General features: G+C 51.6%; 6 protein-coding genes across 6 annotated transcripts; 4 read left to right on the plus strand and 2 right to left on the minus strand.

Annotated features, from left to right (window-relative positions):
• Positions 1-341: 341 nt before the first annotated feature.
• EI97DRAFT_490430 (uncharacterized protein) lies at positions 342-1,194 on the minus strand. Its single transcript, XM_033802238.1, has one exon. The coding sequence runs from the start codon at positions 990-992 to the stop codon at positions 534-536; it is 459 nt and encodes a 152-aa protein (XP_033654407.1). The 5' UTR covers positions 993-1,194; the 3' UTR covers positions 342-533.
• A 2,110-nt stretch (positions 1,195-3,304) lies between these two features.
• EI97DRAFT_433097 (NAD(P)-binding protein) lies at positions 3,305-4,784 on the plus strand. The gene is made up of 2 exons (XM_033798320.1): positions 3,305-3,600; positions 3,658-4,784. Exons 1-2 carry the CDS (start codon positions 3,567-3,569, stop codon positions 4,407-4,409), a joined length of 786 nt encoding a protein of 261 aa, XP_033654408.1. The 5' UTR covers positions 3,305-3,566; the 3' UTR covers positions 4,410-4,784.
• A 430-nt stretch (positions 4,785-5,214) lies between these two features.
• Positions 5,215-7,640, plus strand: EI97DRAFT_324234 (uncharacterized protein). Its single transcript, XM_033794709.1, has one exon. The coding sequence runs from the start codon at positions 5,682-5,684 to the stop codon at positions 7,497-7,499; it is 1,818 nt and encodes a 605-aa protein (XP_033654409.1). The 5' UTR covers positions 5,215-5,681; the 3' UTR covers positions 7,500-7,640.
• Positions 7,641-7,781: 141 nt separating this feature from the next.
• On the minus strand, positions 7,782-10,864 carry EI97DRAFT_450140 (SacI domain-containing protein; the record flags this gene model as incomplete). Its single annotated transcript, XM_033800266.1, has 3 exons — positions 7,782-9,767; positions 9,823-10,607; positions 10,666-10,864. 3 exons carry the CDS (start codon positions 10,862-10,864, stop codon positions 7,782-7,784), a joined length of 2,970 nt encoding a protein of 989 aa, XP_033654410.1.
• A 286-nt stretch (positions 10,865-11,150) lies between these two features.
• Positions 11,151-12,314, plus strand: EI97DRAFT_352347 (uncharacterized protein; the record flags this gene model as incomplete). Its single annotated transcript, XM_033794861.1, has 1 exon — positions 11,151-12,314. A coding segment is annotated over one exon (1,164 nt), but the record flags the coding sequence as incomplete, so codon positions are not given.
• Positions 12,315-13,578: 1,264 nt separating this feature from the next.
• On the plus strand, positions 13,579-14,245 carry EI97DRAFT_345618 (glycoside hydrolase; the record flags this gene model as incomplete). The annotated part of the gene is made up of 2 exons (XM_033794778.1): positions 13,579-13,724; positions 13,837-14,245. Coding segments are annotated over 2 exons (555 nt in total), but the record flags the coding sequence as incomplete, so codon positions are not given.
• Positions 14,246-14,427: the final 182 nt, after the last annotated feature.

Consider the following 14,427-nt stretch of genomic DNA (forward strand, 5'->3'; position numbering starts at 1 on the left):
AAGTATGTAGGAGACTATGACTTTCGAAAGTGTGTTGGTTTAACCATGAGAGCAATCGGAAGGTCGGAAGGATCCGTATGACTGGAAACCGTCACTATGTACCTTGAGACCTAGGGCCTGCGAGACGAGCATACGGGCGTAACATAGTAGGGTACGTAGGTGAGCCTCAAAATGCACCATCGCTGCTATTGATCCATTATTCGGTAATGAGATTGAATCTGTACGGACTCATACTCTATCCCTCTGTCGTCCCTATATGAAAAAGAATTCACTCCCGTAAAAGGCATTATTCTCCAAACGTGTGGAAACCAACCATATGTGTTCACATTATCTGTAGGAGAAGCATGCTGTAATAGTGGACAGAGGCTTCCGCATTATTGCTGATTCCGTCGGGCATAGTTGGCCAGAGCACCCGTCACATAGGTACCGTCATCACGCGCTTTGTTTTCAAGCTGCTGTCGCTCTTCGGCTAACCGTAATGGGACGCCGTGATCTCTTGGTCGATATCGTCCCAAAAATCGTACATCCGGAACTTACCAGTCGACTAAGGTGTCTAATAGGCTGGGTCTCGCAGAAGCACCGTGCTTCAATCGCCGTGTTGTTTGGACGAAAGGCGAAGCAGGAGCTGGTTGAAATCGCCCTCTAGCGCCTGGATATTTCGATTTTGCCTTTTCGACCCTTTTATCGGAAAGATCTTTAACCTGATTATGGATGGAGATCTTGACAAGATCTACCAGAAACGAACCAATATCGGCGTAGCCGGATCCATCGTGAGGAGTCACACCAAGAGCCCACTGCTCGATGGCTGCGATACCTTTCAGATCACTGGAACGCCGGAAAGGGGCAAAATTTGCTTGCTCTGTAGATCGTTTCTCATCGAGGCAATGTAGCGTGGCAGGATCCCCGCAGTAGAGGCTGATCTGTTCTTTTGTAGCAACCATCGTGGAAGAAATACCGGTTCCTCGTTCTTTTGGGTCTCCCTTATCAGCCATTGGATGACTCTGAGCAGCTATTCCGCCACATCCAAAAGCAATTCGCGAGGTACGGAAAGGCCATCTTCAGAGACGAACGGTTAGACGCTCTGTGAGATGTATTCAAATGCATGGTACGTGATGAGTAATTTGCATCCTCGACTGGCCCGACGAATGTTCCTAACCTTCGTTGATTCCTTTGCTTGCAAGGCTTCGCCAAGTTTTGGAATTAGTTGGCTCGCCTCTTTATAAACAGTTTCAAGAGCCGGAGTACAATAACATAATCATGCGGGATATCAGGAGATATATCGGTTCGCGCATGAATGGACTGGCTGCGGAGCGGAGAAATCGTCAGCTACGGCAACCTCTGGAGAACATAAATCATACCCTATCCAACGCTGTGGTGGTCTATATCCCTCGGTCAACATCGACCTCAACTCTCCAAAAAGCCGCGTATGTCCTGAGCTCCATAACGCCCTTCATGGATCTCCAGAAGACCTCGAAGCCGTGCACGAAAGGACAATATCACAAATTCACAGTTCATGACAGAGATTCGTCTGTGAGCTTCTCCGTTCTCGACTATGTAGCGGCTGCTTTGGATCCTTTTTCACTTCAAGAACGTGGTACTCTTCTGAAGTTCAAGCCGGCGCACGGGCATTCATTGGACGACGCCGCGGAAGATTCTATTAGCAAGGCATCTACTAGTAACTTAGCTCTTGTTGTCTGGAATAGCATTGCTCTGCGTAACTGATTAAGGGCCTGTTCGGTTCGCGAAATGGAGGCTCCATTTCGGCTCCTCATTTCAAAATAACGCCCAGGAAACGCCTAGATGCTGATGAATTTTGTAAGAAACCCCTTTTTTAGCGCTCACGTAGCTACTTGGCACGAGAAATGGAGGCTCCATTTACGCTAGTAAATAAGGCCCTGTTTAGCGCTTACACGGGCTGTTTACGGACGTGGAATTGCTCTGTGCACGAAATGGAGGTCTTTTTTAAAATAGAGCCTCCATTTCTCTTCCCCCCTAGGCTAGCGACTGCGTATTGTCTGGGTCCCTGTACCCTTCTGAGGAGAAATGGAACTGGGCACCGAACAGGCCCTAATAAGGGACTTCATGGTTCGCTTAAGCGACACCTGGAAATATCGGCGCATTTCATCTCAACTTACCAGTCTGTTACCGTCGCTTAGCTAACGGAACAACACGTTTTTCCCTAGAAGTGCGCTGTGTAATTCAAGATATGAGATTCAGGTGTTCAGTCCCCCAGAGACCAGGTTCAGTCTTTAGGGAAAATTTCCCGTTAAAGTACTCGATATCTGCTCGTCCGGAGCATATTCTAAGAAGAGATATCCCATGCATGGGCAAAGTTCCAACACCCCTTATTTGCACATGCAACATCGAACATCTGCAGCTGTCTCGCTTGCCCGCCGGTCTCACATTGGTCCATTTGGCTGCACTGCAAGGTTGCGGCGCGATGATTGATGGTATCTTTAAGGAGAGCCCTGATTTGCTATATCACAGAGACAGAAACCAACGCACTCTTTCATTCTACGCGGTATTGAGGAAACAGAAGCCCATTACCGTTTCTCTGTTGAATGCAGGTGACGACGCCAATGCTATGCTGAAGACTCTGTTGGATAGACTCCGCTATACATCGCAAGAGCTAGCTCCAATGTAACTATATTGACGGAATCCTAGAGGCCATATGGTGAACCTGATGTGAGACAAACCGAAAGTCCGTGACAGATTGGGACAGAACGGACGAAGTACGGATATTTGTTTCAGCAACCCTTGGGAAGGAACAAGACAATTTGCAGGCATAATATCTGGCAGTTATTTTCATTATAAATCAATTGTTTTTAAGCGTGAGGCGCGGTGATGTTTAGGTGAGGGGCCAGCAGGTCCAGATCGGAAGGGGGTGTACTCTGGATAACGTTTGATTGCCCAGGTGAAGGGGGATACGCTGCATGCACGTGACCCGTACCACTCGCTCTTTGCCAACTCGCGGATATTTTACGGCAATATCATGAAGATCAAGACGTAATACCAATTACGCTAAATGGTACCATTGTAACATCTACTAATAGACGTCCATACATTCACTTACTCACGTGCGTCATCAATCCAACGCACCTGGAGAATTTGGGAGCACACTTCTTCCACCTTGCTTTCCTACCATAGGTCAAAACTATTGATAATTGATTTCAAATCAATTGTCGCATTTTGTTCCTCTCTCGAGACGAAGTTAATAGACCCCAAGCTGGGCATGCCCGCCCCATTGCTCACATCCAGATCAGTGTCGGATTTAAGCTGACTAGGACCGGATACCTCAACTCTTGACTAATACATTCGATCGAGGAAAGCATGTTGTCAGAAGATGGATAGCTTCGCCCTGTGGGCCGTATAGGCGCCTTGTAGTTCATGTTTAAGTCCGTAAGATCCGCATTTCGAACGAATTATCACGGAAGTCGTAGGACAGTCTCATACATTCTTATGTATATATAGGCTTACGGGCACGACTCACATGCATGCGGTTCACCTCTAAATAAGACACCCCAATAATCCAAACTCGGCGGTCAAGACCACTATCGATAACAACAATGAGTTCCAATAAACGAATCATACTCATCACAGGTACAGTGAAACGGGAATGCGAAGCCACGTCAAGACGTTATTCACTAACAAGACCAGGCGCCAACAATGGCATCGGTTTCGAGACCGCTGCTGCCCTCGCTACGGCGTCTTCCAAAAACCATGTCCTCGTAGCCGCTCGATCGCGTTCCAAAGGCGAACAGGCAATCAAGAACATCCAGGCCCGCAATCCCGTCGGCACGCTCAGCCTTGTCGAGCTCGACGTCACTAGCGATGCCTCCATTGCTGCCGCTGCAAAGCAGATTGAAACGGAATTTGGCCGTCTCGATGTCCTCGTCAACAACGCCGGCATCTGCACACTGCACACTGTCGCCGACACTACCCGAGAGATCCTCCATTCGACGTTCGATGCCAATGTCTATGGTCCGATGCTACTTACCAATGCTGTTGCGCCTCTGTTGAAGAAATCGAAGGATCCACGAATCATCAATGTTTCATCTACCATGGGAAGCATCACTCTGCGTAGTGATCATACCGATCCGCTCAGCGCCAACAACTTGGCCGAGGCGTATCGCATGAGCAAAGCGGCGCTCAACATGCTGACTGCGACTTTAAATTTTGAATTCAAGGACTGGCCAACCCCTTGCAAAGTCTGGAGTTTTTGCCCTGGTTTCGTTGTCACGGATTTGGGGGCTAGGGATGATGGAACGGGGAGTAGGGAGTGGAAGAAGAACAACGGCGCCGAGAACCCCGAGACGAGCGCAGAAGGAATCCGACAGATTGTGGACGGGGAGAGGGACGGTGAGGTCGGAAAGTTCGTTCAAAGATTTGGCAAGCAGGGCCCTTGGTAGGGGGTGACCCAGCGCTCCCAACAGTCAGCTCTTCCGTAACTAGTAACTTGAATTACCGAGCTACGATAGAGGGTTGCTACAGTTCCTGCCTGTACTATATACAGAATTAGCAACTACGGCCTATAACAGCAGCGGCTTAAGCCTAAAAGTTAAAGCTACTGTACGGCGAGATTACGGAGGAACTGTTAGCTATGTACGGTAGTAAATTAGTACTGTTAGGTAGCACTACTACTACAAGCTAGCTACAACACTAAGCCTCTAGCTAATTAGCAGCTACGGCAGCTACGGGAGCCTACCTACAGCTACTAACTGTATTACCTACGGCAGAGCCTATAGGCAGCTCTTGACTGCTTACCTTAGCCGTAACCCGTAGCGGATACGACCCGTAGTACTGACCGTTGGGAGCGCTGGGATGACCGGCATCATCATTCTGTACGGCAGTCTGCAGCCACCTCCAATAATGAAGTTTGTGGCTGTCGAGGAATGGGCTAACCTCATGTATGTCTAGAAACATCTCGGTATGCTATGTACAAAAAAGGTTGGCCTTCCATGGCATTGTTGAATTCAGTCGGTCGTCATAAACGTGGCGAAGAACGCTCAGTTGCACGTCGCTGACATTCGTATCGAGTTGGACCACGCCGACTTTCGTATCTCTCACTGTCTTTAAGTGGCACCTGGTGACAGCAAGATGAGCAGAGAACCACAGCTGGAAGCCATACTCCTGTCTCTTGGGGCTCGAGTTCACAATCCATCCCTCCCCTTATCGTAACGACCACTGGAGCATTTCTCAACGTTGATGGATGGAGCTACTTCTGAATTTCGAACGCAAATCTAACTCGAACCACCAACAGTCGCTCGACGTCCATGGCAACTCCACATAACTTAACACCCCATCTCACCACAGGCACCGTAATTTTTTCGCGAATTTGAACGGAGCTTTCAAATGTCTCAATCTCGCCTACGGCAAGCCCGAACACGCTGCTCCGCGCTTCACCAGCGATGACGAGTTTTGTTGTTCGGTCTGTCTGTCTTTCACTTTCACTCACCCTGTCTCCGCACACCACAATCCCACTTTCACCTCCTCTTTCCCGGCAACCCCAGTCGCAGCGCCAAAACCCAACCGCTCCGTGATCCCCCATAAACTTTCCTCCACCGCCCAACCCTTCTCCACACAACCTCAACCTCGACCAACCTCGCGCTTTCAACAACCACACCAATCCACCGCCGCACCAACTACTCCACACCCACCTATATCACCAGACCTACCACTAGATGCCCCCTCAAAAGATGATGACCTCTCGCAAACCCGGCCGCAAGAAAACCAACAACAATAGCAGAGCCACCCCAGGCCGCAGTTCTACGCCCGGAGGACGCAGCGCAGGCACACGCGGACGCAGTCGCGGTAAATCAAATTCCGCGGCGCCATCCACCGTCGCGCCTCAAGAACCACCGTTTGCCCGGCCAGAAATGACTCCAGCTCAGGAAGAGGTCGCTCCGCCGGCGAAGACGACTCTGAAGTTCAAGTTTCCGGGCTTGGGGGACTTTCTAAGGCAGTTGGAGGCGCAGGAGAAGGAAAAGGCGGGCACTCACACTGCATCCCAGCATGAAGGTGATGTAACGAAGGGTAGGAATGCGGATGAGGATATGGATGTTGAGATGGACGGGTATACGACGCCAGTTGTTGAAGCGTCACTGATCGTGAAGTTGAAGGTTCCGAGACATGAGTTGGAGAAGCTCGAACACAATGCTTGTGCTACACTGTCGCAGCAACCCGACGGCTCAACTGACACAGCGGCACAACGCAGCATGCGCGATCGATCCGGAAAGCAGCAGAAACTTCGCGAAGCGGTCAAGAATCTGAATCTCGGCTCCGACGGCTCTGGATCCTCGCCTGAGGTCGACACACCACCGAAACCACTACCCGCGGATCTACCCGTCCAGTTCGGCTACCCTGTAGACTCTCCCAGGGCCGACACTACTGGCCCTATCCCGCCTTCGGACTATGATGGCGTGGGCGATGGGAAAGAATCGAGCAGCACATCTCCTACGGGTGGAGAGCGCACTTTGCAATACCGCCTCGGCCTTCCCTCCACTGCCGCTTCTCTTGCTCCCAAATCGAAGTACCCAGTGACCCTTCCTTCGTCGCTGTCCCATCTCGACCCAAACATCGCCTCCATCCACAGTGGGCTCGTCTCCTACCCCGTAACACTATCCAGACTCCCCACTCTCTTCGAATCAGCCATCTCAAACACAACCACCATCCTCTACCCCAACCAATCCGCGCCGCGCCTTTCCGTAGACCCCGAAACAGAAATCCCCTGGACCTCAAAGCATCTCTTCCACTTATACATCCTCTCCCACCACCACGCCTACTCACACCTCAAACCCAAGCGCGCCCGCGGCTCCAAATCCAACATACCCCCCATCTCCGAGAAATCCATACACATCTGCGACCTCATCGCCGACACCTGGATCCGCGCCTTCCAGCGCCTCGACGACAACCGCCGCGCGTACAACCGCCCGGGTATCTGGAGAGCGAACAAAAGTTCGTGGTTCGCGGAGCAGAAGCGCAAATTCTCGGATTGTACGTACCTGAGCGACGATGCGGATTTGGCGCCCGATGTCACGGTGTTCCAACCGTACTTGCTTCGCGAGCTGTACGCTCACACGGCTCCGAACTGCGGCGCAAGGCTGGTCTGGGCGGATGCGCTGGCACTGAGGGGGAGTTGGTTGATGCGGGAGATGAAGCAACGGGGAATTGGTAGAGATGAGTGGCCGCAGGAGTTGGTTTGGGATGTTCTTCAGACGAGTCTGAGGTTGGCGAGGGAGAGACTGACGTTGAAGTGTGAGGAGCGAGATCCAAAGGAGTGGTGCGCTAGGTATCACGAGCATGGGAAGAGGGAGAATCAAGTAGCTTGTTTTCGGGATGTCGCGAAAGCGGAGGAGGAGGCGCGGAAGGCAGCTATGAAGGAGGACGAAGAGAGCGAGGAGGATGGCAGTGTGCAAATGATGGATGTGGACAATGAGGAAGCGAGGAGGAAGCGGCGAAAGAGCGTGGCATTTGCGCAGGACATCTCTGGTGGACATTGAATGGTTAGCCTTTCGTGGCAGTGCCAGTGCGCACATCGGAGGTGGTTTTCTTGAGAGTTTGGATATCGGTTGACATGACTGTGGAAGTCGGCCTGGAGATGGGGCAATGGTGGAGAAAATCCAGCGAAAAAGGAAGCAAATGAACAAGACGTTTCCAAAGGAATGTACACCAGGAATAATGAAAAGTGCCATCGGTAGCTCTTGGGCCGAATATTATGGACTCAAGGCAGTATTAACCGTCGTATTCATGTGGCGTGGTTTCTAACCTTTTCCATCTTTCGATCATGCCCACACCAGTTTCTTGAGAGAATACCCCAGTTGTTCGAGGTACCCTGTGCTTTTCTTCGCATCCACCAGACTGATGATGTCTTTTTCCTCCACAACCAGCTCATGTATGGTTGCTGTTGTATCACCATTATCCTGTGAGACAATCGACTCTCCGGAAGCAGGGCCATGTCGTCTAGCTTTATTCGCAACTCTCGCAATTTCCTCGCAAATGTCCTTCACAACGCTCATCTCGTCATCTTGGATCTCATTGCTATCTGCAGAGGTTACGCTGCTGCACGGGGGTAGGGCTTTGAACGCCAAAAAGCGGCCAGTATCCTCTGTCTGGCCTTTGGCAGGTTTATCTTGTGGCTCGCCCCGCTCCCTGGAATCGATACTCCTGGTGTTGCGTCTGACGAGCTCGCTCCCCGGATGGACTCTATATCGGAGAATGAATCCGACATTTTTCTTCGCATCGGTATGACGCTGAGCCAAGGTACTGGTGATGTACACGCCCCTTGCAATCCCGTCGATAAGATCCAGGTCGATTCGCTCAAATTCCCGCACTTTCTCTGTCCCCCAGTCCAAACGGCAGAAGTAGACCGCCTTGTTCGTGAGGAGGAGGACTGCCTCTTCGAAAGTCGCCGTCTTCAATTTGTTAGCAGATGTTGGTACTGACAGAGTCCATCCTGCAATGAGATCTTCGTCTTTGTCTTCAATAACAATGCCTTCGCAGCGTTCTATTGCAGCCTCGCGAACCTTGCGCACATCTATAAAATAGTCCGAGCTCTTCATATCAGCCTCGAATTCAGCGAAAATGGCATCCGTGGCGCGACCAAGTATGTAGTCAATGACAGCTTGGGTAAAGAAGTCGTTGACGATGTTGTTGTAGTACCGTGTAAGAGTGAGTCCGAAATCGGTAAGGGCTCCGGTAATCTGGCGCTTCCTCGTACGGGTAAAATCCCCCTTCAAAGCGGCGGTGCCTGCATACTGTCGCGAGATGGCGTCCCCGTTGTCTGCCCAAAGAGTGTTGAACCAGTTTGTAGATGGGTCGTGCTGAAGGTCAATATGAAAGCCTTCTTCAGAGAGTTGAGCTTCCAGCGCGGTTCTCGCACATGCAGATTGGACCACATTCGTCCTGTCAAGACAGTCCATACAGTTCGTCCGCAGGATTCCAGTTTGTGTTTTGACGATCGCATCGTCAGATATCTCGGTCCAGCCGGTCGACTTCAAGAACGGGCCCAGAGTAGCCATCAACCTTGCGACATTCTCAAAGCGCATGCCACGGCAAACATAGTGGAAGTCAAACCATTCAAAACCAAGCTCTTTCCCCTGTCCATCCAATCCCCCATCACGATTCAGCGACTTGACGTGTTGCTCATACGCCTCGCCGATCTTCGCCTCTGTGCCATGTTTGTCCACCAGAGATGCGCAATAAATTGATCCGTATCTAGCGCCAAGATCAGTAAAATGACGCTTGAAAGCTTTCGCATTGGTCTCAGTGGTGCCCCAAGTATTCACTTGAGGCTTGAGACTGTAAGGCGACTGTGAGAAGAAGAGTGGTATCGAGCCTCGATATTGTGTGAACGAGAAGATCTTATCTCGTGATGTCTCCCATGTTGCTGGAGAGAGTATCTGTTCTGTCTCGACGCTATTGGCGGCATTACCTTCGTCATCCACCCCCCGACGAAGATAGCGCAAACCTGCCCGTTTTACAGAACGGCGCGAAATCAAAGTCAGTAAGAAGTCTTTGCCGCTGCTTGATCCGACTTTCGGGTCGGGACGACCCGAATCCGAGTTGGAATCACTAATCTGCTCCCGCCACGATTGGAGCTGGATGTCATCTGCCGTGGACGCTGGATCTATTATGGCACTGCTCGAGCCACTTTCTGGAGGTTTAATGCTGAATGCACGTTGTCCAACGAACCCCTGGATCACAGGGAGCACAAAGTTATGTTGGCCGGCATCGATAAATGGTGACAGGATGTGCTGGTTCCAAAAATACTAGGAGATATCAGCAGATGTAGTATGTGCGCATGGAAGCATGGCGATCGCTTACCAAAGGATCTGATTGTAAGAACAAGGGTAGGTTAGAGTCTGCCTGCTGTTGCCCAATACCCCGTGATAGATCGTAGTCATAAGAGAAGAAGAAATTTCCGGATCCAAAGTACAACTTTGTCGTCCGCAGTATCTTGGGCAAAAGAGCCATCGTGGTAGAATCTTTCTGCCCTTCCAAGGCCTTCGGAATCTCCTCAGGACTGACGGCTTCCCGTTCGTTTTCGCCGCTTGTAGGTATCCCGTTATCATTCGAATCAGTTACAGAGCGGGTTGATTCCTCTGGAACCGAGGATTCTACTCCTATCTGGTTATTTGTTGTCGCGAGATCTTCTTCGGAGCTCAGTCCTTGCACTCGCCGGCTTTCCGTACTCCATCCTTTCTTGGAGAACCACCGTTCCGCAAACCGACCATATACTCCCTTCTTCTGTATCACATCTTCTGCAACACTCGTTTTCCTCTCCACTGGCGCCTTTTGTTCCGTCACGGGGTCCTTGACTTGTTCTAGTGTAGTGTCAGGCCCAGCATCTACGATTGAGTCTGTCACGCTTAGGGTATCGTTATCATCCGTTTCGCTTTCCGAGGCATCTTCATCTTCTGAAGGAGTCTTTATGTGCCTTTGTACGTGTTCTCTGGCAGCTGTGAGGGCTAGCTGCGCATCGCTCTGTGAAGAGAGGGGGATGAGCGCTACGTCGGTGATCTTGAAAATGGAATTTCCGCATATCTGAGCAACTGGCTCCCGGCCACTGATTGAGATCAGGAAAAAGGAAGTTGCAACCTTCAGTAATCCTGGCACGATTTCTCAGCAAGACTCAAGGAGGTGTGAACCCACGCCAGGCGAGAATACCTATGATGCCATGCGCTTCCAGCGCCACTGGAGCGGTGTCTTCCTCTCTTCTATCTTTCAGAAGTGGCTTCACGTTGCCCCTGTAGTCGATCTTTATAGCCTGCTGTGTTGTAGGAGTATGATTCCTGGGTGGGGCTGGCTGTAGAATAAGGCCATCCACAGCCGCAAAGATGAGGAGCTTGCGCACCAGGCCGGGCATGCTGTATGCTGGAGCTTTGCAGGCGTGTTCAACAAAATAGTTGCTCGCTGTTCCAGGCACTGCGCTGATGTTTACTTTGGAGTGGTCGTCGGATCTCGAAATAGAGTATGACGTCGACAGTGCCTTTAACTTGAAATGGTTAGTCTCACGCGATACCGCATTGGGAATCCGCTCTGCAGGTGCAACACAGTCAATATGCGTCCATCCATCGCTGGCCTCCACCAAATCAGCCCTTCCATCCATGTCCTCGCAAGTTCCCTCTCAGCGATCAAGTATCTCCTCCAAACGCCGCTATCACTCAAAGTCGAGGCTCGGGTGTACCCAATGCAAACGCCGACACATCAAATGCGATGAGAACCGGCCAGCTTGTGCCAACTGCACCACCAGCCAGCTACAGTGTATCTATACCGCCCCAGCACAGCACTCTGCGGTGCCTACTGAGAATGGTTCACCGCCAACCAAAGCGGCGAGCCCGCAACCCTTGCAGAGCACCAGCCCAGCTTCACCCTTCCTCTCTCAAAGTGCACAGTCAAGGTTGCCAATATCGTCGCTGCTAACACCCGAGGACTCGAACAGCAGTGTGAATATGCATCATATGGAGCTCCTAAGCCACTTCATCCTCCATACCTCGCTGATGCTAGGGCCTGCACACTCATCTGCCACACGCATGTCTCTCGCCATCACACTTTCGACCCCTTACCTAATTAACCAAGTCCTCGCCCTGGCAGCGTTGCATCTCAGCTATCTTCGTCCCGAACGAGCCAGAGAGTACGCGGACGAAGCAGCCTTGTTCCAGACGAACTCGCTATCCTCCTTGAACAGCACCACTGTCGAAGTCAGTAGAGAGAACTGTGTCCCGATGCTGTTGTTCTCTGCGTTACTTGGCATCTACACTCTCGCAGATGCAGTTATAACCTTCGACGGCGACAACTCCAGATTCCTTGACAGGTATATTCGGTACCTCGACGTGCACCGTGGCGTGAATGCCGTCGTGGACCCTTTCTGGGACTACCTCAGGAGTACAGAACTCGCCCCTTTTCTCAACTCCGCCGCTCTGGAGCCAACCACATCGTCGCAGCAGGAGATTGAAGAAGTGTGTAATCGTCTCCAAAAGCTTCTGGACGCAGCAGACATGGCTCCGCCCTCCCTTCAAGCCTGCCGGGAAGCAGTCCACCACCTCAAAGCCATTCTCGGCCTTCTTTCCCATGCCCAAGCCTTTAAGCAGCAAACGACTGCGGATACAATCTACTCGTGGCCCATTCTCCTCTCAGCGGAGTTTACGACGCTCTTATCGAGGAGGAGGCCGGAGGCTCTCATCATATTGGCGCATTATGCTGTAGTGCTGCATGAAAGAAGGGATGTCTGGGTGGTTGGGGACTGTGGAAGTTGGCTGATTCAGGCGATCACACTGCACCTCGGGAGTTATTGGAAGGAATGGTTGGAGTGGCCGAATGAGGCTTTGAGGCATGTTTCAAGAACAGGAGGAACGTTGTTCCTTGGAGATGGAGCGAGATTGTATGGTCAGGCGGGCTGAAAGTGTCCACTCTTCATGGGCAAAACGGACTACAAGACTATCAACACCCGTCGAGGACACACCGTCGCGTGCTACACATCGAATGACGTTTCCAACACACCTCGGATGCATCGGCTCCCTGTCTATCATGGCGGACGGAAGACACTGAGCCCTGCCAACCACTCTACCTACCCAACAGTCGGTCTGAAACAGATAACTTCTGGCAGCGACCCTCCGCGAAAGGCAACACTGCGAAAATCAATCTATTTCTTGCTTCGACCCCAGTCACTGATACTACCGAGGCCCATCATCTTATCCACCGAGACTGCCGCGAAACCCGTCCGAACCGTTCCAACTTGGACGGACCCCGCAATTTTTGCATGCTGGCACAAGCTTTACATGAAGGAAATAGGCACTTCTTATATATTTCCGACCTGTGGAGAAATAAGGTTGCTTCCGCCTCCGCACTCCACAGACAGAAATGCCGACTGGAGCATCGCCTAATCTGCCGGCGGATGACCAGGTAGCCCCTGTCCCCTTCCTCCGTGTGGTATTTGGGATATTAGGTGCATTTTCCTGTGAGTGCTGAAGACTTGCTAGAGGGCCGCGAAGGTTGATCAGGGCTCAATTGATTGTTGGACAGGAGTTAAAGAATCTATATGAAGGCTTGGGTCGTTTAAACCCGCTTAAAGAGCATATCATCTGTCCAAACCGGGTAGAGCAACGAAATTGAGCTACAGGAGCTTGACAAAGTCTGGCTCGCAGTATTGAATCCTCTCTGGGAGACGAAGGTGCTGGTGAGCTCCTCGAGGAGGTCTATTCCTTCATACGGATGACGCACCGACGACCTGACTGGGACGTCACTGGCCGAGTATGAGCATCACCAAGCTGCGAAAACCGAAAGAGGATGCAAAAATAGCACACCCGGCTCAAGGAGCACAAGAAATTCTTCAGGCTAAACACAGTCCCGCGGTCTGAGATCCGATCAACTGGGTAGCAATGTTCCGAGTCCTCAGAATATAAATCCTCATGAGCTGCCCCTCCACACCCACGCTCTCCAGAAACACATTGCCAAGTACAACTCTCCCCTTCTCGGACGGCCAACATGCTCTCCGTCATCTTCCTGCTCGCCGCTTTCCTCCTCCCAAGCGCCCTCAGCGCGCCAGCAGCAGAGCCAGCAGAGCTCATCCAAGTGAACAAACGTCAGGGCTATTACTGGTCCAACTGGTCCGAAGGCAACGGCAACTGGGACTGTAGGAATGGGGCCGGCGGCCAGTACAGCGTGACGTGGTCTGGTCAGAATGGAGGCTTCGTGTGTGGCAAGGGCTGGCGGAACGGAGGAGCCAGGTCAGTAGTTTTGGGAGCTCATCCGTCGTTTCATTCCATTTTATCTCACGCCTATATTCCCCCGAGGTCTAAAGTGGATTTTTGTCAACCAAGGTCTAACATGCCGGGTTAGGGTCGTGAAATTCACCGGCACCTACCAACCCAAAGGACCCGGCTACCTCGCCGTCTACGGCTGGACCCGCAACCCGCTCATCGAATACTACGTCGTAGAATCCTACGACATCCTGGCCCCCGGCGAGCCGTGGACGCTCAAGGGAAACTTCTCCTCGGAAGAAGGCGATTACCAAGTCTACACGTCTTCCCGCGTCAACAAGCCGAGTATTGAGGGCACCAGGACGTTCCAGCAGTACTGGAGTGTCAGGACGGAGAAGAGGGTCGGTGGGACCATCACGATGCAGAGGCATTTTAATGAGTGGAATCGGTTGGGCATGAGGTTGGGGAGTCATGATTATATGATTGTTGCGACGGAGGGGTTTACGAATGGGACTAAGACGCCAAGTGGGACGGCGAATATCAATGTGCAGTAGAGGGTGGGAAAGGAGCGGGTAGCGGAAGGGATGGATTGTAGGGACGTTTTTGGGCTTTGGGAAGGCTACTTTCAGTTAGCAAGGAAGCAAGTTGCATCCTTAAAGGCTTAAATATTGCACTCATTTGCACTGCCCGTCTTCCTCATAAAGTACGAGAGAGACCCAAGGAATACAAT

Source organism: Westerdykella ornata, assembly GCF_010094085.1.
Source record: "Westerdykella ornata strain CBS 379.55 unplaced genomic scaffold EI97scaffold_9, whole genome shotgun sequence".
Taxonomy (NCBI): domain Eukaryota; kingdom Fungi; phylum Ascomycota; class Dothideomycetes; order Pleosporales; family Sporormiaceae; genus Westerdykella; species Westerdykella ornata.

Coding starts and splice junctions, on each gene's coding strand:
- EI97DRAFT_490430 (XM_033802238.1), bottom strand. CDS start 992: ATGGCTGATAAGGGAGACCCAAAAGAACGAGGAACCGGTATTTCTTCC.
- EI97DRAFT_433097 (XM_033798320.1), top strand. CDS start 3,567: ATGAGTTCCAATAAACGAATCATACTCATCACAG. Junction 3,601..3,657: donor ACGAATCATACTCATCACAG/GTACAGTGAAAC, acceptor TAACAAGACCAG/GCGCCAACAATGGCATCGGT.
- EI97DRAFT_324234 (XM_033794709.1), top strand. CDS start 5,682: ATGCCCCCTCAAAAGATGATGACCTCTCGCAAACCCGGCCGCAAGAAA.